At 52.2% G+C, this 25,694-nt stretch overlaps 1 protein-coding gene across 1 annotated transcript in view; it reads right to left on the bottom strand.

Moving 5' to 3' along the window:
- DGKD (diacylglycerol kinase delta) overlaps positions 1-25,694 on the bottom strand; it is an 81,119-nt gene that overhangs the window by 3,510 nt on the left and 51,915 nt on the right. Inside the window, 20 exon segments of the mRNA XM_006760445.2 lie at positions 817-931; positions 5,858-5,977; positions 6,812-6,904; positions 6,989-7,100; positions 7,427-7,578; positions 7,865-7,999; positions 9,008-9,121; positions 10,136-10,243; positions 10,402-10,498; positions 11,260-11,370; positions 13,369-13,465; positions 14,435-14,548; positions 15,337-15,486; positions 16,873-17,146; positions 17,224-17,323; positions 17,449-17,543; positions 18,637-18,724; positions 19,544-19,683; positions 22,763-22,871; positions 25,645-25,694. The exon segment at positions 25,645-25,694 is cut by the window's right edge and continues 21 nt beyond it. Of these exon segments, the coding sequence (XP_006760508.2) occupies positions 817-931; positions 5,858-5,977; positions 6,812-6,904; positions 6,989-7,100; positions 7,427-7,578; positions 7,865-7,999; positions 9,008-9,121; positions 10,136-10,243; positions 10,402-10,498; positions 11,260-11,370; positions 13,369-13,465; positions 14,435-14,548; positions 15,337-15,486; positions 16,873-17,146; positions 17,224-17,323; positions 17,449-17,543; positions 18,637-18,724; positions 19,544-19,683; positions 22,763-22,871; positions 25,645-25,694 (2,374 nt within the window).

Genomic DNA, 25,694 nt, shown 5'->3' with positions numbered 1-25,694 from the left:
GAAAGAGGTCAGTGACTCTGACTGAACAGTCAGGCACTGCATTTTTTAAACATTCTGCAGCACACTGGGTGAAAATCGCTGTTGTAAGAGGGTTCATTTCAGTTTGAGCCACGGCAGGAAGGGAGAACGCAGAAAGTTCATGTAGTCAGAGCCACGATCATTAAAAGAAACCCAATTTCTGGACAAACATGCGAAAAAGAATAATCAAAGGGCACTGCCCCAGCGGGCACCAATGCCACCCAAGCCCAGGCTGGGCCCTGGCACCCGAGGGCGCTGGGGACAGCAGTGCTCAGGGCCGACTCTTCAGACGGAGACTTTAAGCACCAATTTGCTGACCCAAAGAAAAATTTCCTTTAGTATCATTTTCTATTGATTTCACCGCCCACAAGAGCTGGTGGCCCAGGTCCCTGAGGGGGACCGACTGAAAGGTAATCAGCAGCCCCACAGAGGAAGCAGGTCTGAGTGGGAGCTCTGTGTCTCTGTCTCGTCACCTCTGCTGTCCTCCCACCCGAAACCCCCAACCCAGGCAGGCAGGCGGCGCAGTGGCCAGTCACCTAGTCTACATGGGGAACAAGTTCAGGGCAGGAAATGACAACGATCAGCACCCAACACAGAGGGGAAAGCAAGGCACAGTTCTGTTGCTGCAGACAGACGACTCCTGCAGGCCACGGCGGGGGGGGGGGGGGGGGGGGGGCGGGGAGGCGGGGACTGGGACCCCCTCAGGGAAATCGGGGAAGAGCCACAGGACCAGGGGAGGAAGGGGAGGCTGGGAGGCACACACAGCAGCGCACACTGCCAGAGGAAGAAGGCAGGTACCCGGGGCTCCCAGGCTGCTGTGGGCATCTCTGTTCTTGCTGTTCTTCTCCTTCTTAAACTTAGTCACCAGGCGGAATTTTCCGCTGCGGCTGCGTTTGGAAAGATCCATCACATTCTGTGTGGAAAGCAAGAAACACTGAGAATCAGACACCAGGGCACCAAGCCCCAAGTCACACCTGGATCAGAGAGGCAGCGGGGCCTAAAGATGCTTTGTTCCAAATTTACTTATTCTTGTGTTTTTCCTTTATTTTTAGTCTAGTGTTTGTTCATTTCTAATGCCTTTTAAAAGTGGTTTCACAGTGATCGCTGTGTATATTTTCATATTTCACTTTTCATTTTACACCATGCATTTCCCATGTGATTAAAAAGCTTTGTAAATATTATTTAAACTAGAGGCCCGGTGCATTAAATTCATGCACAGGGGTGGGGGTGGAGGTGTCCCTCAGCCTGGCCTGCACCCTCTCCAATCTGGGACCCCTCGGATATCCCTCCCACAATCCAGGACCACTGGCTCCTAACCACTCACCTGCCTGCCTAATGCCCACAACTGCTCTCCCCTGCTGACGTGGTCGCCCCCAACGGCCCTCCCCTGCCCGCCTGGTTGCCCCCAATTGCCCTCCCCTGCAGGCCAATTCACCCTCAACTGCCCTCCCCTGCTGGCCTGATAGCCCCTAACCCCCTGCCAGCCTGATCTCGCCCCTAAATGCTCTTCCCTGCCAGCCTGATCTTGCCCCTAAATTCTCTCCCCTGCCAGCCTGATCTCAGCCCTAAATGCTCTTCCCTGCCAGCCTGATCTCAGCCCTAACTGCCTCTGCCTCGGCCCCCACCATCATGGTTTTGTCCAGAAGGATGTTCAGTTGACCTGGTCTAATTAGCATATTACCCTTTTATTAGTATAGACATCAGTACCATTATAGGGAGATTATTAAATAGGTTATTTAGCCAATCTTCTAGTGCTTTCCCAGGCTGATGCCTCCCCTCTACCCTCCATATCGCCCACCCACACCCCCCGCCACTGTGGCCTGCAGGTGTCATCCGTCTGCAGCTACAGAACTGCCTTGCTTTCCCAACAGTGTCATGCACAACTTCCTAAATAAAGCTTTTCCTGCACTTTGCACTCTTCCCTTGGATTTACTCCTGGAGGCAGACTGTCAAGGAGGGGAGCAAGCGTGACCCTGACCCCCACTGGACAGCCACAGCTCCATAGCGCACTCCAGGGGCCAGGCAGAGCCAACACTGCCCAGCGTCCCTCACTCGACTTTCCTTCCCCTCTGGTAGGCCTGTCTTCCGTGCACACAGATACCTGTGTTTCAAGCTGAGCATGTGTCACTGGCTGCACTTGAAAATAAAGCCACGTTCCCTATTCCCCAGCTGTGCCCCTTTTTTCCTGCCCTCGCCGGCTTGGAATCCATGCCAGGACCCAGCCCCCTACATCCCCACACTGACCCTCATGGTTAGACTTCGCAGCTTATGGTAGGGACATTGGGTCACACTGAAAAAACTGCATAGGGATGTTCACTGGCACTGCACCAAACCCAGAGTTTGGAAATGACAAGTACCTCATAGTGGGAATGTGCTGTGGAGCCGCTCGCTCGAATCTCCCTGCACGCCCTTCAGAGTCGCCTTCATGGACTTCCTATCAGAGGCATTCTAAGTTTTAAGTCCTCTACTATGAAAGAGATCTCACCAAGATATTTTCTCACCGACCACTCAGGAAACATACAGTTACAAATTCCTTATACTCAGCAAAACTGTCCATCACTGATTCTAACAGCTGCTCTGCTAGACCTTCAGCTCCCAGGCGATCAGCCCGGCTCATGGGTCCCCGACACAGGCTGGCACCCACCTTGCACTGCGCAGCGCTTCCTGCAGGAGCCGAACAAAATCCTGTTCCTGCGTTTATATAACTTTTATTAATGTAAATGAGGATTACGTTTATTTCTAACTTTTAATATGGACATATTCATCCATTCATGACAGGAGACCAGTAGAATGAGGCTGATTATCAACATGTTATCGTACTTTGTCTCCCTGTGATTAGGGGTACATGTTAGCACTGGGCCATCATCTTCCTTCTGCTCTGGGAGAGTGATCCACCCAGCAAATCCGTGGAGTAAGGGCTCCCTGTTGTCTGGTTTTGCCCTTATTACCTGCTTCTTTATATATATATGGAACACTTCACGAATTTGCATGTCATCCTTGCGCAGGGGTCATGCTAAACTTCTCTATATGGTTCCAATTTTAGTATATGTGCTGCCAAAGCGAGCACTCCTCAGCCTTGTAAAATACACACATTTCAGATAAATTATTCCACCAAGACTACTTCATAAGCCACTCTAAGAGACAATCCTCTCTTTTTTAAACACAATCACAGCACCATTATCACGCAAAACCACCACCAACAATCCATGTATAGCTAATGAATTCTTCTTGTGCCCGATCTCCCCAACTGCTTCAAGGTCAGTCTGTCCTCAGTGCACTGATCTGAACCAGGGCCCTGACCAGGTCCCCAAGCAACCTCAGTCTCTCCCCCCACACTCCCAACCCCGCTTCACCCACCAACAAACCAGCTGTCTATCCTGTAAGAGCTGATGGCTCCCTGCTCCTCCCTGCAGCGCAAGGCTGCTCAGGACATGGACACTTTTGGGCAAGAGGAGGTCACTGGCTAAGCCCACCCCTCCCTTCCCCACCAATGACCTGCCTATGCCAGTATTTCCCAGGGGACACAAAATGACCTTTTAATTCCGCTGCACTTTCCAGCTAGAGTTCTTTTAAAAATCATTTCTTTCATCAATTATTTGATTTAAAGAAATGACTTGTACGGATCTACTGATAACAATGAATTTTGGAATCAATGTGCTAATTTTAAAAAGTAAACTGAAAGTTCTGGACATTTGTTTCACAATACTGTGAATACACTTAACACTAAAGTTAGACAGGACAGAGACTGGTACCTTTTATGTTTCTCCCCACAATTTAAAAAAATGAACTGGGACAATGTCCGTCTTTTTCCAGCTTAATGCTGCTTCTTACATGTGGAAGTACACATTCCTTGGCAGTTTGCCTTTGGAAGCTGTATTAGATTATTTTGCAAGTTGTTCTGTGGCTATTCTTTTTTAAATGTCTTTAGATTTCAATTTGCATAGTTTAAATTGTTCCTGAAAAATCAACAGTTTCGCCGAAACCGGTTTGGCTCAGTGGATAGAGCGTCGGCCTGCGGACTGAAGGGTCCCAGGTTCGATTCCGGTCAAGGGCATGTACCTGGGTTGCGGGCACATCCCCAGTGGGGGATGTGCAGGAGGCAGCTGATCGATGTTTCTCTCTCATCAATGTTTCTAACTCTCTATCTCTCTCCCTTCCTCTCTGTAAAAAATCAATAAAATATATAAAAAAATAAAGGATTAATCATTAAAAAAAAATCAACAGTTTCATCAAGATTTTAAAATTTATTACCATTTCTTTTACTATAACTTACTTTATTTTCTTGTTTTGTTACATTCCCTTCAACACTGCATTCTGTTCATTTTTTCTTTGATTATATTTGCCAGAGAGTGGTTTGACTTATTTTACTTTCCCAAAAACCCAGCTCATAGATTTGCCTCATTTTTTTTCTTTCAAGTAAATGACTTTCCTATTTTTGTTAGTAGAAATGCCACCATCCCCTCCAGGGTTCCTTGGGGCCTCTGCACTTCACCCCCATCTCCTCCCTCGCAAGGGAGACTGAGCCGGAGCCTGGTGGAGGGAGCACTGAGTGGTAAGGTGGCCAGCAGGGGAGCCACAGGAGGCCCCAGGGCCCAGTGCTGTTCCGAGGACATCTGGCTGCGATTTCTGGCCTCAGGTTCCATCAGATGAAGGCAATGCCCCAGGCCCTCCCTGAGTGCAGAGTAACCAAACCTGCTCTTAGGCTCCACCTACCTGTACTACTTCCCACCGACTCCTGCAAGAACTAACACCTGCACTATCCCTTGAGCTCATGTCCAGGAACCTAGAAACCAGACATGCTTATAGGGTCACCACAGGGACGACCTGCAGTGGACTGTGTTTGTTTCTGTGGCGGCTGCACAGCACTTGGTGATACTTGTTTTGAAAACATTCTTAGGTTTGAAGCATTGGAGCCATAATCCCTGTGACATGGGCTTTTAGTACCAAGACCAGACAGTCCCAAACAAACAGGGTGGGTTGGTCACCCTGCAACCATGCACCAGGCTGCGAGCCTCCCATGGCTGCAGCTGCTCCTCTGCCCATGAACTGAAGACAAGCCTAGCCCTCCATTCTCCATCTTCATAGGAAATCTGTGTGGAGGGAGGAGCCCCGTGGTCAGGGCAGGAGGTAGAAGCACAATTTCCACTCTGTTAGCATCTGAGGCTTCCTTGTGCCGAGGACTGTGCTGCTCAATGTTGGTGCCCAGCTGTTACCTTGTGGGATGTGTCACCCAGGGTGAACTTCCTCCTGGCCCACTCTGCTCGCTATCCCTGAGGAAGGCAGCCTAGGGTTTGCCTTTATCCAGACGCTGCCCACAAAAACGACCCTTTGGCAAGCACCTGTCTGGGCTCTTCTGCCTGCTCTCCGCGGCAGGAGGTGACTGCATCCCAGGGCGCAGTGTGCCTGGGGTCCTGTCTGTCCAACTCTAGAACCTGTGCCAAGTGGGGGGGTCTCTAATGCGTGAAGAAGAAAAGTGTGAGTAAGTGTCAAACACACCAACTCTGTCCCTGTCAAAAACAAACTTCCAAAAAGCTGCCATGTAACCGACCAATGTTTGTCCACAGGAGGGGAAACAGTGGGTTGGGCTCAGCCTTCTTTCACCCACTCCCTGGTCAGCAGGCAGTTCTGCTTCCAAGGGCAACACATGCCCAGTCACCAAGGGTCCTTCTCGATACCCCCCCCCCAACTCCTTCCTCCCGCCAGCCTCTCTCCACAGCATCTGACTAGAGAAGACTCGAGAAGCCATATCAGCAGCTTCAAGACTGACATCACCTTAACCCCAAAGCTGTGCAGAGCACACTCCATACCGTGCCCACGCTGAAGGCCTGTGCCCACGTACCTCTTCATCACTGGGCTCCAGGGGCTGGCACAGCCAGGGCGTGTCCACCAGCTTCCCGAGCTGTTGGTCCATCTCGGCAAGAGCAGCCCCCAGCCGCTCCTTCTGAGGGGGGTCCAACTGCTGCTCCCGTGTGGGGAAGAGAGACGTGCTGGTTATTAGCAGTGGAGCTGGGGCCATGCAGTCCCAGGGCTGAGCTCACTCAGAGAGGTCCACTAAACCTCCCCTTCTGAGGAGTGTTGGGGGAGAGAATTAAGCTCTCCTTTCATAAACAGTGGAGGAAACCACGCCTGCCGGACAGTCACACTCACAGGGCTGACGCTTCACCTGCCTCCCTGTGCCGTGGGGCCTGTCAAAAGGGACAGACCAGCCCGCCGGCACCAGCTGCAGGAAATACCGTTCCATTCCAGGACAGCGCGGCACATTGGAGGGAAGAGCAGAGGGTATTAAAACTAGACTTTTGGGGCCATTCTCCGGCTGTGTGACTTTTAGCAAGTTGTTTCGCCTCCTCGGCCTTCCAAGTCCTCATTTTTTAAAACAAGAAGGTTGGTCAGGCCATCTCTCAGCCTTTCCCTATTTTAGCTCCTGTGACGCAGTAACCTCCCCACCCTGAGTGCTTCCCCAGGGCCGCCGCTTCAGCCAGGTCTGCAGGGCTGAGTGCGGATGGGCAGTGAGCTCGTGTGCCTACCAGGGCCCAGGAGGATGGTTGCCGACCTACAGACATCTAAGGTAGAATTCTGTCTACGATGACAAAGGCGGTCAAGTCTGCAGGAATCTGACACGCTAGGGATGGCGTGGGGAGGTGTGGCCAGAAGTGGGCGCTCCAACCACAGTCAGGTCACAGGATCTCTGAGGCCCCTCCCAACAATGAGTCTAGATTCTTAAAGCCAGAAAATCTGGACTGAAATGTGCGACAATGGCCACGCCCCACAGCAAGAGCCCAGCTCCTCAGCTCACCAGGGCCATCTTCCCGGACAGCAGCAGCTCTGTCTCGCTGCGCAGGGCCTTCATGTTGTTCACCAGCTCCAGGACAAAGCTGCAATTCAGCCCCTGAGAACAATCAGGACAGACACCATGGAGGAGGCCAGAGGGCTACACACGCCCAGAGGAGCAAGACCGGAAAAGGGCAGGTACCTCCGTGGTTCTGGGCTTGCTGTACACGCGGTCCATGGACTTGGAGCTGGCGTTGACGGCGTGGGCAAGTTCCTGCTCCATGTCTCGATGGGACTGAGCTACCTCTCGGATGCTAGAGAAAGCGAGAAGCACACACATCAGAGCAGATGAAGGGTGGTCTAACGTGGAAGCTGGAAGGGCACTGTTCCTAGGAATCCAGGACAGGTGTGCAGATCTGTGAGCTGGCTCTGAAAACACCGTAGATTGTAAACTTCCCTCTACGTAAACTGAGTAGCTCTCAAAGAGGATCGGTGGAAATAAATCAGAGCCAAGGGCAAGCAGAACCCTGCTGGGCTGCGTGAAGGAGGCCAACCAGCACCAGGGTTTGGGGGGAGGAACTCACCCATGCATGCCAGCGATGGGCGTGGGGCCCTGGCGCTCCAGTGAGCGGAAACTGACCTGTGGATAAGGGCTCCCGCCGCCTGCCCAAACTGGTCCATCTGGGTGGCCTCTTCCTCGGACAGGATCCCCAGGTGCAGGGAGAAAGATGGCGGGCGAGGCAGTTCGCACTTCTGCTTGTCTTCCCAGGACTTTAGCGTGTTCTCAAATGCCTAGGGCACGAGAACCCCAAGTTACACTTTCTACTGCCCTCTAGGTGAGCATGTCTCTACCAATGACAAGCACACCCGACACGCTAGGCTCCCAGAGAGGGACAGGCAGACTCTGCTACACTGGGGAAGAGAAACGGTCCTAGGAATCCCTACACCGTTAGCTTAATACTGGCATCTAAAAAAGAATAACTTCCTAGAACTAAACATTAAAAACCCCTGAGTCTTCTTATAGAAGCAGCACAGGTGTGCCTGCAGGTGAGCCCTGGCCCCAAAGGCAGCCTCTTACCCTGTCTCGGGTGAGCATCTGGGCCCGGTTCTTGTGGATAATCCGAATGTATCCCGGAGGTTGGACCCAGGCCTCTCCGTCCACCTGCACAGGCACGCCCTCCTCACCCAGGATGGAAATCTTCACCGTGCGACACTGAGCAAACATCACAGCATTACTCGTGCACAGAGCTCACCAAGGAGCCTCACAGCTGCTGAGCACTACAGGAACCTTCCTGCCCTGCACCCTGCACAGGCAGCTGCCCTCTGGAGCAGCAGGCACCACACCCACAGCCAACCCTGCAGTCAGAGCATCCCTGTCCAGGTCGAAGCTCAGGGAGCCTTAGGCTCTGTGCCCTGGCCCCACTGTCCCCTCGCCCAGAACTGCCTCTGTGATCGCAGATGAAATCTCAGTGATCAGACACAAACACCAGGCCCAGGGTCGGGACGCATGGCTTCCAAGAGCCACTGGGTCCCTGAGCACACGCGACACCGAACAGAGCCAACAGCCCACAAGTGGGAAAGAATGCACTGCTCCTCTCTGCAACAAAAAAGGCAGTCAAAGACCTAAAACAGTGAAATCCCAGCAGCCTCCTTTGGGAACAGGCGGGACAACACAGGCTGCGGCTCAAGTCAGCTGGTGTGTCAGCTCCCACCCAGGTTTCTGGGCATAAAGCACCACCCTCCCCCACCCTACAGATTGACAGACCCTTCCCAACCCGTCACCAGAAATAAGTAACGGGGAGGGGCGGGAGGGCGCGGGGCAGGCGGGGCACAGAAGCTACATCCCCTCCTGCACTGGGCCTCAGAGTAGCTAGGCGAGGCCACACTTTCTCCACCGGCCATATATGCTCAGCCTCTGTTCCTAAGCACAAGTTGCCACTTCTGAAAGCTGCAGGTATGGTCCAAATCCAGGCCAGGCCTGTCTCATCTCATCCCACCTCAGCAAGAGGGGTAGACAGGGGGCACCCCCGAGAAAGTCAGGGCAGGGAGCTCAGGCTGGGTGCTAATTGGTCCCAATTTTGAGCACCCACTCTTCTGGGCTCTGCACCAGGACACATTTACTGGGGAGAGTGCAGTGTCAAGACTGTGGTTCTGGGCCAGGTCCTGCTCTCCCAGAGACGGCCTCCCAGGCTCTCCCTGCCTCCAGGACCACAGCCAGTACCTGGGCAATCCGGTGATGCTGCAACTTAATGACCCGAGAGACAGCCATCTGCATACTGCCAAACACAGCGACCACCTCCAGGATCTTATCATCAAAGGACGGAGCTGCGAAGGTCTGAAAGGTGGAGGCAGAGCTGACCTGGGTTCCCACTTCCCTGAACACACGCCACATACTTCTCCCTGTTAGGGCTGTTGCATTGGTGAAAGCAGACAGGCCCCTACAAGGAGGTGATGCGTCCTAACTGAAGCAGCGGCTACAGTATGAGCCTGTTACTAAGATCCTGAAACCAAGCTGCCTAGGATCAAATCCCGGATCTGCCACTTACTAGCCTTGTGACCCTGGCAAGTCACTTCATTACCCTGTTCCTCAGTTTCCTCATCTGTAAAGTAGGGTAATACTGGTACATGCCTCAAGGGGTTGTTATGAGGACTATGTGCAGTCTCAGAAGAGTGACCAGCACATATTAGTGTCCAATTAGTGTTAATGATTTTTATTAGCTCTTATGTACAAAGGAAGCCATGCCCCTGGTTAAAACCTACCACTGCCTCCCAGAGTTCTCAGCATAAATTCCGAAGTTCTCCCCTGGCTTATACAACCCCATGTGAATTCTAACTTCTCTGCACCCCACCCGCTGCACAGTGCCATCAGACAACTTCTGCCCCATGTCACTGTCTAGCCACTAAGCCTTCCATCTGCTGCTCCCTCTGCCTGGAACAGCCTCCTCCTCTTCTTCCCTCCCCCAACACGCCACCTGACCTGGCTGACCCCAAATCATCCTTCAGGACTCAACCTAGATGTCCCCTCCTCCTAGAAGCCTTCCCAGATCGCCACCAGTCAGGGTTGGGCCTGGCTTCTGCATCACACCTGTGCCTCTGAGCACATCTGTTCTAGTCAGCCTCCCTTCTCATGAGCAGGGGACACCACCTGTCTTGCTCTCCACCTTCCCCCACTGCCAGTACAAGAAAGGCGGTGTGCATCCATCCCTTTGCATCACTGACAGAGCACCCCGAGTGCTGATGCTCTATCAGGGCCCCAAGTGGCTAATGCTCCTTGAAGGGGCTGCCTCTCTGGTCACCGCCTCCCTACCCCCAGGCTCAGGCCCATGCTAACCAGAACCCCTGTACGTACATCATCTTCCTTGGTGCCCCCCCAGAAGTTGGTCCCTCCGGCATAACTGGGAATATTGAGGACAGCAATTCCTTGGAGACTGGGAAGCGGGATGGGTCGCCCATCACACTGCGCGGTGGAGAAGCAGGACAAGGAAAGGAGAGATTCGGGCATCAACCAGTCCTTCCTTACAGGCAACCCGCCCCAGGGCCGAGGAGGCCCCGCTGTGGGGGGCTCCCACCGAGGGGTCCACAGGGAGCAGCGCTCACAGAAGCCCTCCAGCTCACCTCCAGCAGGACCTTCTGCTCCAGGTTCTTATAGGTCCTGTGCAGCAGCTCTTTGGTCCCCAGCACCCCATACCACATCATGTTCTTGGTTCGGCTCCTAGAGAAGGAATGACAGAACGGGCGTAGGTCATGGCTTTCTTTCTAGTTAACTACAGTCATTGCTAAAAAGTGTGGGGGTGGCATCTGATCACAAAAGGGTGAGACTCGGTGATTCCCTGCGGCAGTGACCCCTTAAGGAAGGACATGCTCCTGTTAGTATCTATGAAGGGAAGGCACAGAGGTATGTTTATTGACTGGAAAAGTAGTGTTTCTCAAGAAAGTAATCATACCCTGAAAGGTAAAACTTCACAAAAATGTTATAAACTATGAGCTTTTCTGACTATAAAATTATGTTTACCACCCGACAATTGAAAAGCACATCTGTAAGTGCTGGTGATCAATGCTGCTGGGTGTTTCTGTCTTTCTGGGTGTGCGATTTACAGGTGGAATAACCAGCCTGCCACCTCCTGACGCACTGTCCACTTCTTAGCACACTTTGTGTTGCCTGCCCCTGAATAGGAACCTCACACTTATGAGTCTCTTAAGAGACTCAGTCCCTCTTCCCATTGACTGGGGTCACTCGCTTTCTTATGCTGAATTTGCCCAAAACCTGGACAATCCTCAGGGAAGCCTCCTCTGAGCTGGCCTCTTGGACTTTCACTTGCTTCCACCCACCTTTGAAAGCACCTCCATTTGCAGACACAAGGCATTCAGGTAGCACACTGCACATCCTTTTATCTGCTGACTCCAAAAATTACCTTACTGACCAGGAGAAATGAGGAAGACTCGAGGACAGGTGTGCACACAGGTGTCACCCACCTGCACTTCTCCGGATGCTCATCACGCTTGTTGTTGAAGTCCAGGGATATCTTCGCATCCAGGCCAATGCCAAAATAATTGTTCATGACACATTTCTCTGTGTAATACTCTCTGCAAAAGGGGTTTCAGAGCAATTAAAACAACCCTGTTTAGCAGCTTCCCAACCTCTAGCAGTTCTTCCTGAAGGCAAAACTCTTTTTTTTTTTGTAACAGTGTTGAGAAATAATGCATATACCATATAGTTTACTCACTTAAAATGTACAATGAGATTTTGGGGGGCTGTTTTTCATTTTGTTTTATTAATCCTCACCCAAGAATATTTTTCCATTGATATTTAGAGAGTGGAAGGGAGAGGGGGAAAGAGAAACATCAATGTAAGAGACACACATCGATTGGTTGCCTCCCACACAAACCCCGACCAGGACCGCAGATAGAGCCTGCAACTGAGGTACATGCCCTTGACCAGAATGGAACCTGAGACCCTTCAGTCTGTGGGTCCGGCCATTTGAAAACTGAGCCAAACCAGCTAGGACTACAACGCAATTTTGATGCAATCACAGAGTCATGTAACCATCACTACAATCCATTTCAGAATTACCGGATCACCCCAAAAAGAAAGCTCACACCGTTAGCCAGCACTCTCAACCCCTCCCCAGCCCCTGACAACCACTAATCTACTTCTTATCTCTATGGATCTGCCTCCTCTGAACATTTTATAGAAATGGGGTCCCAAAACATAGGGCTCTTGCGTCTGGCTCCCTTCACTGAACAGTGTTCCCAGGGCTCAGGGCCTGGAGGAAGCAGGGCTTCGGGGGCCTGGGAAGTGGACAGGCAGGCCACAGGAGGCCATGGCAGCACAGACAGAATGACCAGGTCCTGGGGTGACGGGTGGCGGCCTGGTGTCCCAGCCTGGGTGGAGGAGGAAAGAAGCTTTGGTCTCCCTAGGTGAAGGAGAAGTCTCCCCTGTCTGAAGAGGAGAGAACAAAGATAGACCAATGGCTGTGGCGGCCAGACTTGGAACCTCAGAGATCTCAGATTAAGAAAACAAACAAAATATGGAGTGGGGGATGGGGGGACCAGGACACTGCTCACAGGAGGACAATAGCTCTGGCCTTTTCGAGGAAACAATGTCAGGAAGGGTCCAAACAAGAGCCCAGGCAACCCCGGAGGGGCCTGGAGTGAGGAGCAGACAGGCCTGTAGGTGGCAGTGGCAGGTCCTAGACGGGATGCCCAAGCACTGGGCAGGCCAGCACGTGGCAACAGGTGTCTGAATAGAGGTGGCTCCCTGGCAACTGGCCTGGCAGGACTGCCACTCTGCGTACTTCCAGCTTCACCTTCCCAAAACCCAGAATCTCTGTAACCGCACATTTCTCAACAGCTCTCCCCGACCACACCAAACACATGGTTGGCAACTTCTAACCAATCACTACCACCTGTCGCTAACTGCCCAGAACTTGCTATCAGCCAGCAGAAAGGAAAACCTAGAAGAATGGGTTTTCAAACACCATCTGTGTCTGCAATGGCATGTACACACAGGAACAGATTCAACTGAACTGCTGTACACACTGCTCACAGCCTCAGGCCAGGGGCAGAGGACACAGTGCGGGAGCAGAAAGCAGCTCTGGAACTCTCCTCCCCACACATCTCAGCCCAGGACAGTGTCTCCCTGGGGATCACCAGCAGCTTCCAGCCCAGGGATCTGTGACTGCAGCTCTAACGGGAGCAGACCCCATAGGGGAAAGCAGCAGAACAGCAGGGGGTGTGGGGAGGAAATAGTCAGGAAGAGGCGCCAACACAGGGTCAGCTGAGGTTACCTAACAGTGATAATGAAGAACAAGTGGAAAGTCAGTTCCCAACTGGAGTTTCTGAACCTGCCAAAAACTCAGAACATTACATATATTCAGAAGACGCTGCCTCATGACCATCGGAAATGAGCCAGGACAGGCTACATCCCATCATCCCATTTCTGGGGTTTCCTTACCAGCTGACACCAGCTGGAAGAGGGTCCCCTAGTCAACTGCTCACAAATTACTCCAGTTAATGCCAAATCACTTTCTAGGCTCCAGCATTCTTTTACCAACATGCCCCCTTGATTCATGCCACACTCACAGGTTTTCTGGTTCGGAGTTGAAGGGATCAGCATTAATTAATAAGCGACTGATAACTGAACCGCCAGGCAAGGAACCAGACATCCCCGCGCGAACATCTGTGAGGGAGACAACCCATATTCATGAAACAAAAGCAAACATACTGGTGATAGAAATCAACACCTGTGAGACACGTACAAAATGGCTGTGAAGACAGTCCTCGTTAAATGTACAAAGCTCCGCCAGAATGAGCTCTTCGTACGACTCATCTCAGAGCCCAGTCATCCAGCTTTGGAAGGCTACAGTCATGAGAAATAAACACCTTCAAGCCACCTGCATCAATTTAAAATCTTTACATCACACATTAAGGCAGAGAGGAAACCTATTTTTGAACATTCTGCCCATCCATGCCTCCAGTAATATCTTTATCACTGGCTACCCAAATGCTCCTCATTTCCGAGGGCTCACTTCCCAAGGGCTTCTGGAATTTTCTTTTTATTTAGTGGAGATTCACTAGAAATTGACAAATCACTTATAGGAGTACACAGTGTGGCTAGGAGGCCTCCAGACTCTACCTGAAGCTGGTTAAGGGAGCCTTGCTGGCAATTTCAACCCCTTGTGGCACTCCTTCCTATGAAGATAAGGTCTGTCACCACTGCCCTGGAGTTGCCTGCACTTCACCCCAGCAAATGAGAGCAAGGGCAGGGAAGAGGACTGGGCCAGCCCTCCCAGCGGCTACCTGCTCCTGCTGCAGTCATGCTAGAAACAGAGGCACGACTCCACAGTCCCACCCACAGCCTGCTACCCTCCTTGTTCACTCAGAACAACTATTTTGCCTGCTTCACATGCCTTCCTGGAGCCCCACCCCCATCCCCCTACCCCATCTGCCCTTTGTAATGAATAAGAGCACTGTCATACCGTGACCTAACTCTGAATTCTATCCACTTTCCCAAGGACCTACAGACTCTTGGAGGACAGAGACCTGGTCTCGTTTATTCCCACAGACCCAGTGCCGGGCAAAGCGACGGGCCTGACACCCTCCCACAGACAGCTCCCCACTGTGCCCACCTGGTGGTGGGAACACTCACTCGGGAAGAGGATCTTCGTGTTCAGCGCTGGCAGGCCATCGCGGCTTCCTGGCTGGGGAGGAAGAGAGGCAGAACTCCCTTTGTTGATCAGCTTCTCACATGGGGACTTGGACACTATAAAAACAGGACACAAAGCCACAAGACTGTTCAAAACAAACCATGACTGACTACTGGGAACGTTCACTAGGGAAATGCCAGGTGGAGGGGCCAGGGGAAGGGAGGAGCTTACAAGCCACTGGTCAGCCCATGTGGAGCTGGTGAGATAAAGAAAGAGGCCCAGAGAGAGAGACAAAGAGGGGACAAGAGGCAAGTGGGTCTGAATGCCTTCAAGAGGGTGAGGCTGGGGCGGGGTACGGAGGGGCTGGACCCTACTCACACTGTGGGCGCATGCCAAGTGGAGTTCTAAGTGGTCATGACCATGGAGTGAATTCCGAGACAGATACCTCTTATTGGCTTGTCTGGGTACAAGGGAGGGGCCATGAACAGCCAGGGGGCAGGGACATTCTCCACACCTGGAGCCTGAGCCATTCCAGGACAGATAAGGGGCACAGGAAGAGGACCTGTGGGGCTGGGCAATGCCCTGACCTAAATGCCAGTTCAGACTGGCTCTGGCTGGAACAAATTTCCTATGTTCATGGCATGTGGCTGGCTGCAACCAGGAAGTTCTGAGATCTACTGGGTCTGGGGCACAGGGAGGTTCTGAGCCCTATTGGGTCTGGGGCACAGGGAGGTTCTGAGGAAAGCACACTCCTCAGCAGCAAGGCTCCCCCCTCCCCAGCACCCCCTCCCACCTGCCCCCAAACGACGCACAGCAGGTGGTACAGGGAAAGGCCATGTGTTAAGCTTTCTGAGTGTCATAGGCCGATGGCAGGACTGAGGGTCTCCCAGGCTGGCAGCTATACCTTTGCGGAGACTTCTATGCTTGGCAACCCCGCAGCTCTCACTGTGGCACACGGTGTCCTCTGACTTCAGGTCCTTTTTCTCTTCTGACTCAGAGAGACCTAAGACAATCATCTCCTGTTCTTGGGTCTGGGCATTCTGCTCATCGACAGCTGCATGGAAAGAACGTCCACAGCTCAGCCCAAGGACGTTACTGTAGGCAAGGCCAGGCTGATGGAGGTCTGCTGAACAGACTCCCCTCTTCATCTACCAGTTTGATTTTCCTTCAAATGTCCTCTTGGCTACAGCTTAGACCTGAAGCTTCCACTTCATCCCCACTGCCCCCCTGGGCCTAGCTCACTGCAAGTACCATGGGCACCAGGCATCCGTGCCAGCTGGCTGGGAGGAGGGCCCAGAGGCTGAAGATGTGGAAAGAAGGTGAGTGAAAGTTTGAGAGCCTAGAGCAGCCCTGGGAGATGTGGTGAGGGCTCCATCTCGTGCATCCACCAGTATGTAGGTAGGAGGTCACGACTTCTTTTCACGGAAGCAAGAAGCAGGCTGATCTGCTCAGAGTGAAAAGGTGAGGGCTGGAAAGCATCTGAGGGATGTGGACGTGTGAAAGGGTTTCCGAGGGTAATGACAGACAAGACAGACCCAAGACAAGAAAAAACTTGCCGAGGAGGGATCTGGGGGTCCCGGCAAGGTTGGAGGCAATGAAGTTCGCAGGTCAATGTGGTTTTTCAGCATTCTCATCTAAGCTTAGCAAACCGAGTCTGGAGAAAGGGAGTGACTAGCCAGGCAAATCTTTATCCTATGTGGTCTATCTACCTCTCCCAGGCCCCAGGCTGATGGTGGCAGTCAGCACGCCAGGCCAATGACCTGCCCAGGCCCTGGGCACCCTCCACCACTGCAGCAGTCCTGACTCAGACACCATGGTGCACATGGTCCCCCCACTTCTCTGACCACCTCCCTGGGCTCCCCCAACCTCCAACCTCTCTCTGTCCACTGACTTGATGGATGGGGCCCACCTCTCCAGGTGTCCTAAGAGCACCTCAGTTCTAAGCACCAAGGCTCTCTCAGAACACACTCCCCCAGGGCAGCCCCTCCTCCAACTGGAGGACACACATCCTGCAGGGCTGCACCCGAGGTTGGTTGGGCAGAGTTCCCACAGGTTAGCTCCCTTCTAGGGAGTGGGCCCCCTATTCAGGGATCAGTTTCTCCAAGGAGCCCCCTGCGTATGCCCATGAGGCACCTTTTCACCAGCCAGGGGTGCCCTCCAGCTCTGCCTTCCACTTTCTGGATTCCTGGGTGCTCTTTCCACAATCTTTACATCAGACCAAGTAGTTGAGCAGGGAGAAACGTTGCGGGCATGCGCTCAGGTAGGAGGTGCTGCCTCCTGTCAGGCAGCCTAGGGATAAACCACTAGGCCGGAAGTGACCTCGGGCTATCAGGCTTTGGCCTGCGTGGTGGATGCCTCTCCAGCACCATGTTCAGAGGAAACTGGGCGTGCCCAGCACTGGCCTGAAGAAAGCTCCCTTTGTCATTAAGAGACCAGCTACCTTTTTCTGTGTGTTCTATGATCTGACGAATCGCCTTCTTCAGGCTGTTGGCTCTCAGCATGAGCTGTTCCCGAGGCCTGAATATCTGCGGCCGGGCTGGACACGCTGACCCCATCGAGCGGTCCACAGCTGAGCCACAGCTGCTGCCCGTTCCATCTCCATCTTCTGCCTCCTCAGCAATGGTGGGCGGCGGGGTGGGCAGAGAGGACGAGGCCTGGGACTCGTCGTCCAAGGTCTTGAGGAGAGAATCCAGCTTCTCTTTCAGGACAGAGCACTGGACGGGAACAAATGGAGTGGAATGGAGTGCCTCTCATCCTGACACCCTCCCAGTCAGGGGCTCAGGGAACAGACCTTCTTGGCCATGACCTCAGACTCCTCCGAGCTCTCGGTCGTCTTCTCGTAGGCCTTCCCCACTCGAGCCACAAAGTCCTTCACCGTCTCGCAAAGCACTCTGGGAGAAAGCACAGAGAAAGCGGAGAAAATCACTTCTAGACACAGTCCTGGCTGCGGACTGGCCCCGTGTGGGCACCCCTGCCCCCCCCAACTCCCTCACCCCCCGAGGCAGCTGGCACTCACTTCGCTGATGAGATCACCACCGAGTGCTGGTCGGAAGTCAGGATTTTGGAAAGATGGGCCGCGACCGAATCTTCATAGAAGAGAATTTGCTGCACCTACAATTACCCCAAAACAGGGTGGGATTACTGTAGGAAGTTCACCCAGTGAACTCCTCACCCACTGCGCCCACTAGTCAGGCCTCAGCTCACTTCCTTCAACAATCTGAGACCTGCCAGTGCTATCTGAAAGATGTCAAAGGCTTCATCCAGATGTGGACAGATGGGCCTTAACAAAAAAGAGCATATTGATAAAGACGTACAAGTATCTCATGCTTCTTTGTCCGTTAGCCTGAGATTCACCACCAGCAGCCTGGGCTAGGAACTAGGATCTTCTATCCTGTTCCCATAGGCAACACTCCTTAACTCAGGTCCATTTACAGCAGACAGCACATCTGTCTACCTGGCTGGGAATGTGGCCTGGCCCATCTCCTTCTCTCAGGGTAAGTTCCCCCTTCCTCACTCGTCTCTGCCTGCTGAAACGGGAGAGCTGATGCTGTGTAATCCCTAGTCCCTGGCCCAGGGCCAACAAACTTTACTATCAGCTAGACCGTACACATAGTCTTCCTCTCTTGAAAGGTACAGACCATTCTCTGCTCACAGGCCATGTCAAAGCAGGCCCAGGAAGATGTGGCCTGGGGGCCAGTTTGCCGACCGCTGATCTAGCCCACTGTCCTTGACCCTGCTGGCAAGCAGACGGCCCCTGGCAGAGTTCTCTCTCCTGCTCAGCCAGCAGCAGCTTGCCCAGTGCGGATGAGCACAGCTATGTGCCAGGACTGCACTACTGCAGGATATAAAATAAGGAAGGCAAAGTTTAGGCCCTTATGAACTATTAAGACATAATAGCCCTAAAACAAAAAGAAGAGTGAATGGTTGAACTGGCACAGCTAGCTGCAAAGGGAGGCAACGAAAAGGATGATGGGGCAGCAGCAGGTGCAGGGAGGGTGGGAAGTCCTAGGGAAGTGTCACCACGAAGGCCCCAAATCCTGATGACAACTGGGAAGTCTCCAGATGACCCAAAGCCTGGGGAGGTCAGAGTCCATGTGGCTCCACCTCAACCTTGAGCTGACCCTGAACTCCTGGTCTAACCTAGGGCTGGGCATGAGAGCACTGGGGTGCGGGGTGGGGGGGACGAGAGGTAACCGGAAAATACCTCGGAACCCTCGCTGAAGTCCTCGGTGACGACGGTAGAAGAGGAGGCCTGCCGGGGCAGTTTAGTCTCGTAGGCCATGACACTCCACCTGCACACAAAGGCAGCTCCCAGCAGGGTGCTCCGCCTCCCAGGCAGGCCCTTCACCTCCCTCCTTGTGTCCTGCAGACCTGACCTTACAACAATTCTAACTTCATCTGTAAGTCCTTTATCTTGGCTTGTGTCCCTAACTTGGCTCCTCCCATAGCTAAGAAAAAGTGCTACACCAGTTAGTCACTATGGCTCCGGTGATGGAAGAGAAAGCCAGCAGCCAGCTCTTCATCAAATGCCAACATGGGAGGGGCAGCTGAGTGGGGGCGTGATCAAACCTGCTCATGGCAACCACAGGATCGTGAAGAACATGAGCATTTTCACTGACACCAATCCACCACAGGCTCTGGTTAGCAGGATTTCCGACCTGAGTCAGAACTCAAAGCAGTTCACCCAAGAAGGATGCCAAAGGGTTATTAAACACACAGAGACTATGTATCCAATACTTAGGTTCCTTCTGGGAACAGAACATGAGAAAATGGGGTTGCTCAATTATGGATAATGAGCACTCTACTGATAGGCATCAGATGACGGCTGCAATGGCTCAAGGGGACAGAGCCACCTTCTTTAATAGCCCGGTGGATCAGGCTTGGCCTCAAGAGAAGACCTCAGCACTCAGTTCATAACCTGTCTGTTATCTTTTTCATAATCCTGGTCAAAACTTAACTCGCAGGAAAAAAGAATTCCGGCTCAGGTCAAATTTTTACAACTATTTGTAAAAGGCCTATGGTTCGCAGGGACCCCAGGTAAGAACAGCTGGTCAAGGTGACCTGTCTCCAACCAGCTCCTATGGTGCAGCACGAGAATGCGCCCCACTCACCTGTCCAGCATCTTGGTGCTGGCTCTTTCCAGCTTCTCCAGGATCTGCGGGAGCTGGGTGTCATCGTCACAGGCCGAGCCCCAGCCTAACACGCGAGCCAGGTCATTCCCTGTGCCCAGGGGCAGCACTCCCAGCTGACACTGGCAAACACAGTGGGAAGATACAGTATTGAGCCCCTCCTCTTTGCTGACAATGGTGGCTGAACTCAGTGGAAGAGACCTGCTCCAAAAGGGGTGGGGCTTCCACCCCAGGCAGAGCCACAGAGCCCAAGGCCTTCCTAATCCCACAGGAAAGTCCTCCCTCTCCCACAGGCTGCATCTCACATGTTGCTACATTTTGACTACCCTCTAGTACAGTGGTTCTCAACCTTCTGGCCCTTTAAATACAGTTCCTCATGCTGTGGTGACCCCCAACCATAAAATTATTTTCATTGCTACTTCATAACTGTAATGTTGCTACTGTTATGAATCGTAATGTAAATATCTGATATGCAGGATGGTCTTAGGCGACCCCTGTGAAAGGTTTGTTCGACCACCAAAAGGGTCGCGACCCACAGGTTGAGAACCGCTGCTCTAGTACCTCTCTGATCTACATTTCCCAAATCCCTTCCCCTCCCATTTTACAGCTATGGCCACAGTCCTGTCTCTGACTGAGAGTGTCTGAACCCCTGAAGAATGATTCTGTAACTCCCGCCGCCTGTCCCTCCATCCACTAAATCTGACTCACTGAAGCCAAGCTCATCTTCTAAAGACACCACTAGTGTCATCTTACTCCTCCAAAAACATTGGCAATGGCTTCTAAGTCCCATCAGAACAGGCGCCAGGACATCCAGTCTGGTCACAAAACTCAAGCACACTCAGTGCTCAGCCAACATACCTCTACATGCTATTCCCCGGAGAGACCACCCCCCCTGCACTGCTCAGGCCTCAACCCTCCTCTTGGAATTCCCACCCCAGAGCTCCCACCACATCAAGTCAGTCCTCAGGAAGCTCCCTAGACACTGGCTGCCGAGACCTCTCCACCTCCATCGTCTACATGCCGTGTGCAGGGGGGGTCACTGGTCCTAATAACTGCACAGCCAATGGCCACCTGCTCCAGCCCAAGGGAGGCCCTGCCACCCTGCGGGGGACAGCAAGTGGAGGGTGAGGACCAGGAGCCCGAGCACTAGGTGAAGAGGTCCTGGCACTGGCTCCCTGGAACCTAAAAGAAAAGGCACAAGCAGTGGAGGTGAAGGCATGGAGGTGACAGTAATGGTCCAGCTGGAGAGGTAACCCCCTGCCAAGTCAGAGTTCCATCAAGAGGAGGGTAGTGAGGAAAAAGTCAGAGAAGCAGAGAAGGAAGAGGGAGCCAAACTGGGACCCTAGCAAGCTGTGTTACGAAGTCTGGACTTTGTCCTAAAGACAAGGGGCCACCAAAGAACACTTAGGGGGGTTCACGGGCAGAACAGCCCGTGGTGAAAGTCCCGGGGAGGGTGGACAGCAGCACACAGGGGCTAGCTTAGACACTGTGGGGTGGCAGGACTGAGCCCAGCAACTAAGTAGAAATGAGGAGGGAGGGCAAGGGAAGAATCAAGAATGACCAACTGCCAAATCTCTGGCTTGGATGTCTGGTGGATGATAATTTTCAGACTCTAAGGAAAGAAAGGGGGGCGGGCAGGGCTGAGTGGTGTGCTCAGTGCTGGAAATGTTGGGCTTGAGGTGGGAAGGGGTAGCCAGGAAGATGAGAAACACCGAGGAAAGCTAAGGGAAAGATGGCTGACCAGAGAATCAAGTGCCACAGAGAAGCCAAAGGAGATAGTGTTCACTGAACTCAGCTGAGTGGATGAAACCTGCCTTCCTGATTAGTGACAAACTTGTAGATCATCCTGGAAGTCAACAGAACACAGGACCTAAGTGTAGTGCTCTAACTTTACCACTAGAGGGCAGCATTCTCTTTCCTGAGCAAGTGGCCTTGCTGGAGAGTTCACTGTCCAACTTCCAACATCATTTTAGTGCCCGAGGCTAAAAAATGCCTAAAAACAGTCCACCCCACCTGAGAGTCAGGTCGAAGACCTGGAAAAAAGTATGTTGAAAGCAAATGACAAACGGAAAAAATATCACCAACAAAGAGTTTACATCCCTAATGATAATAATCCTTAAAAATTAAAGTATTTTTAATTTTTTAAAAGGCAAATACCCCAATTGAAATGTAGGCAAGGAACATAAACAGGTAACTCACTTAAAAAGTCATGGTTAGCCCAAATGGCAAGGCTCAGTGGTTGAGCATCGACCTGTGAAGCAGGAGGTGATGGTTCGATTCCTAGTCATGGCATATGTCCAGGTGGGGCGCGCAGGAGGCAACCAATCAATGATTCTCTCTCATCATTTATGATAGAAACATAAATTTTCTCTCTCTCCCTCTCTCTTCCTCTCTGAAATCAATAAAAATATATTGAAAAAAGAAAAAGAAATTCACGGTTGAGATGTTTGATTTCACCAGTAGTGAAGAAATAAAAATAAGACATACCCTGGAGAGCAGGAAAGGACAGAAATAGACTTACTGGAACTGCAAGTCACAGTTAGGCTTCCTTGGACCTCGCTCTATCAACAACAGACTCGTATCACCCATGCTGTTCCGTGCCTGCACTTTATAAATCAGCATGTTGTGGCATCTTGCACTCGCCCCCTGGCAGTAAGTGGAGATCTGCGGGTGGTTTCCGCCTGGCAAAGCTCTGCGCTGAGCTAGCTCACTCCCCCCACTGATGATCCCCTACCTGGGCATTCATAACGACTACTGGTGAAAATCATAGAGACCCTTTCCCAACTATGCTCTTTCAAAGAGCATCCAACCTTTAGACTCTGATCTGTACTGCCACACTGCTGTCCTTCCAGGCTGCACCAATCTCATTTCCTGATGCCACAAAAAAGTGTCCTTTCCCACACCTGTCCGTTGTTCATCTTATTCGTTTTTGCCCAACTAAGTAGACAAAAAGGTCATACCTTTACTTCTAACTGTGAAGTTCCTGTTCCCCTCCAGCCCCAGCCCCAGCCCCAGCCCCAGCCCCCGGCCCCATGATGCTATCGAGCTACCAGCTCTTCCAGACCTTAGCTGACCCCTGCCTGGGAACAGTACTCCAAGGGGACATGGAGTGTCACCAAGACAGCCCAGCTTCTCTCTAACTGTGACATCACCCCCCCAACCACCCCATTCCCAGGGCTGGGCTCATCCACATTCAGGCACCTGTTTGTGAAGATTGAGGCTGTCGATTTCAGAGAGGACCCAGCCAACACTGCCGTCCCCACCACAAACCAGAATCCGGAATGTATCAAACTTCTGGAATAAGCGTAAGCTGCAAAGAAAAGAGAATGTAATGAGATGAGGTGCATTCTAAATGACAAATGATGGCCAGTTAGTCCTGGGCGAGGGCCCCTTCTGTGGCCCTCAGGCCGACCTTGCACCTTCCCTGTGATTAAGTCCGTCAGAGGCAGAGCCCAGGTGCTCAGATTCAGCCTGCTGGGGCCACTGGGCACCTGAGAGCAAAAGCCTCCCACCCGAGGCCTCTGTGCCCATTACCCCCTCGCCTAGTCCTCACACACAGCCAGAACCTGCATGGGCAGCTGAGGAGCCCAAGAAGCACAATTATGTCCACTTTACCTTCCCGCTGGGCCACTGCATCCTCCCAGGTGATGTGACCCATCCCTCCTGCCCACGTAACCCACCTCCATCTGCTTCCCGAGCTCTTCATGGTCACCTGCCCCTCACATGCAGTGTCCCCCTCTGCTCACTCCTCACCCACTTCCTGAGTGGCCTGATCCAAGTTTTGGCTTCAGAGACCACACATATGCCAATGACCCTGAATGACCCCAAACCATGACCTCCAGGCTTTCCTGAAGGACAATACTTGCACTTGTCTACCAAAAGAGTCACTCGGGTGTCCTAGTTTCCCCTCCTGGGAAAATAGCAGAGCTACCATCAAAACAGTCACCAGACCAGACCCCGCTGTCCCGTCTACCACTGCTTCTCTCATAATCACTACAAGAGCTCACGTCTCCTGCGAATACCTCTGATGGCTACCAGTATGATCTTCCCAAAACAAGTCTTGTCCAGTGTCTCACTTTAACTAGTTGCCACTTGTTTCCAGGAAAGGTTCCAACCTCTCGGCCAGCACCCACAACCCTCCCTGGCCAGCAGCTGACATCCCACTGTCTCCTCACCTCTTGGCACACACAGTACCTTCTGCCCAACAGGCTCCAAACCTCCCTCCCCCCATGACACCAATTCTCCTCAAACACTGGCTCAGGGAGAAACTGAGAAACCCCCATTTGATTTATAAACTCCTGTGGGTTCCCACAGAATCTGCATGCCTCCCTGTCATGGTGACAGACACGCTGTCATGTAACCTTGACTATGTGTCCATGTGCTGCACTCCCGGCAGGCAGGGGCCCACCTTAGTAGGCCTTCCATCTAGCTGAATCTGAGCCAGAGGACATCCTGGAAAGACAAAAGGGAATGAGGGATGCACATGACTTAGGGAATAAACATAGGTGATGTTCTGAAGCAGCAAGGCTGCCTCTGACTGTCAGGGTGCTTCTCTGAGAACACTGACCTCTCCCAGGCCTCCTGCTCTCCAAGGACAGGTGACACATCAAGGGCAGGAATCAAGAAAATGAAACAGTGTGCCTAAGTTTATTTATAAAGTGTGAGATTGAAGCTGCTCCCCAGAAATAAGAGTTTACTAAACCAACTGCCCGTGTGCCTTTGTGGGGCCCCATCTCCTACGCAACACCACCCCAAACACGGGTCTGCATGCAGCCAAGGAATATTTGGTTCTTCTCAAGTTCCCTGTCCAAAGCCATTCCACAGCATTCGTTCAACACTCTCAGTGCCTCGCTGAGTGAACCTGTTTAGTATATCAGGACAAGGGCTGTCTGATCCCTTCACCGCCCCCCCCCCCCATTTTTTAATCCTCACCTGAGGATATGTCTATTGCTTTCAGAGAGAGAGAAAGAGAGAAACATCAATAGGTTGCCTCCCATATGCACCCCAACCAGGGATCAAACCCAAAACCTAGGTATGTTCCCTGACCGGGGATTGAACCCACAACCTTTTTTGGTGTATGGGACAATGCTCCAATAGACTGAGCCACCCGGCCAGAGCACTGGCCCCATTTTTTAACTAAAAAGATTCCTTTCTAAACTCAGCGGTGAATACGCTCCTGCGTCATTCAGTTAACTGAGTCCACCTATCTACGTCTCGGGAGTGCTGCCTGGAGGGAGCAGGCTAGAAAGTTGCCATGGGACTTTTCTCCAGCAGCTGCTGCCATGGGAACACCCCCACATCAAGCCCTGGGGGTATGTGCACATCCTCTCCCCGCCCCGAAGCTCCTGTTACATCAGCCCCTGCTCCAAACACAGCACCTTCCCAGAAAACACAAACCAGAGAACAGGCCCCCAAGCACTTCCCACTGCAAATACTCTGGATGATCCATCCCCTCACAAGCTAGGAGGCTTAGAGCGCAGACCTTGAACCGCGGCTTCCAAATGAGGAAGGAGTTAGTTCAAACGACAAAATTCACAGAAGCAAATGTTTTTACAAACCTATAGCATGCACAAAACTAGGAAGAAGACACATCAGCTCTCCAGCTACTTGGGCCCTCGCACGTCTGCATGTGTCACTGCACCTGCAAGGTGAGCATCTTCTTGTGCCTCCAAAATGAAAACTCTCTCGTTTGGCCTCCTTGGAGGAAAGCCTCCCCAATACTAAGCAGCCACTGAAAGCCACAAAGCAAGTCTGTAACCACTGACATCAGAAAACGCCCACACTATTGCATGCTGACACCCTTAAACAGTATACTGCACAATGCCAGGCAACAATGCATCACATTCAGTTCAAAAGTGTGTGTGCACGCCTAAAATACACATTTGAAAATTGGAAGGACACCCAACTCTATTAACTATTGAGTGGGTACCTCTGCGAGTAGAATTTGGGGAACGAGGGGGTGATTCAAGAAACACGGCCTTTATTCCCTATTTAAAAATGTATGTTTGAATCTTTTAATAATAAACATGCATTATCTTCAAAAAATGTTTAAACTCCAAGAAAGATCTATTTTACAAGCTTACCCAAGGTGTGGCCCTCCATTCATGAGGTCAAAAACCTGGGCAGGGTTCAG

This window comes from Myotis davidii, unplaced genomic scaffold, assembly GCF_000327345.1.
Source record: "Myotis davidii unplaced genomic scaffold, ASM32734v1 scaffold370, whole genome shotgun sequence".
Taxonomy (NCBI): Eukaryota; Metazoa; Chordata; class Mammalia; order Chiroptera; family Vespertilionidae; genus Myotis; species Myotis davidii.
Note: the sequence above shows the minus strand (reverse complement) of the source record. Positions and strands in the feature narration are given on the sequence as shown.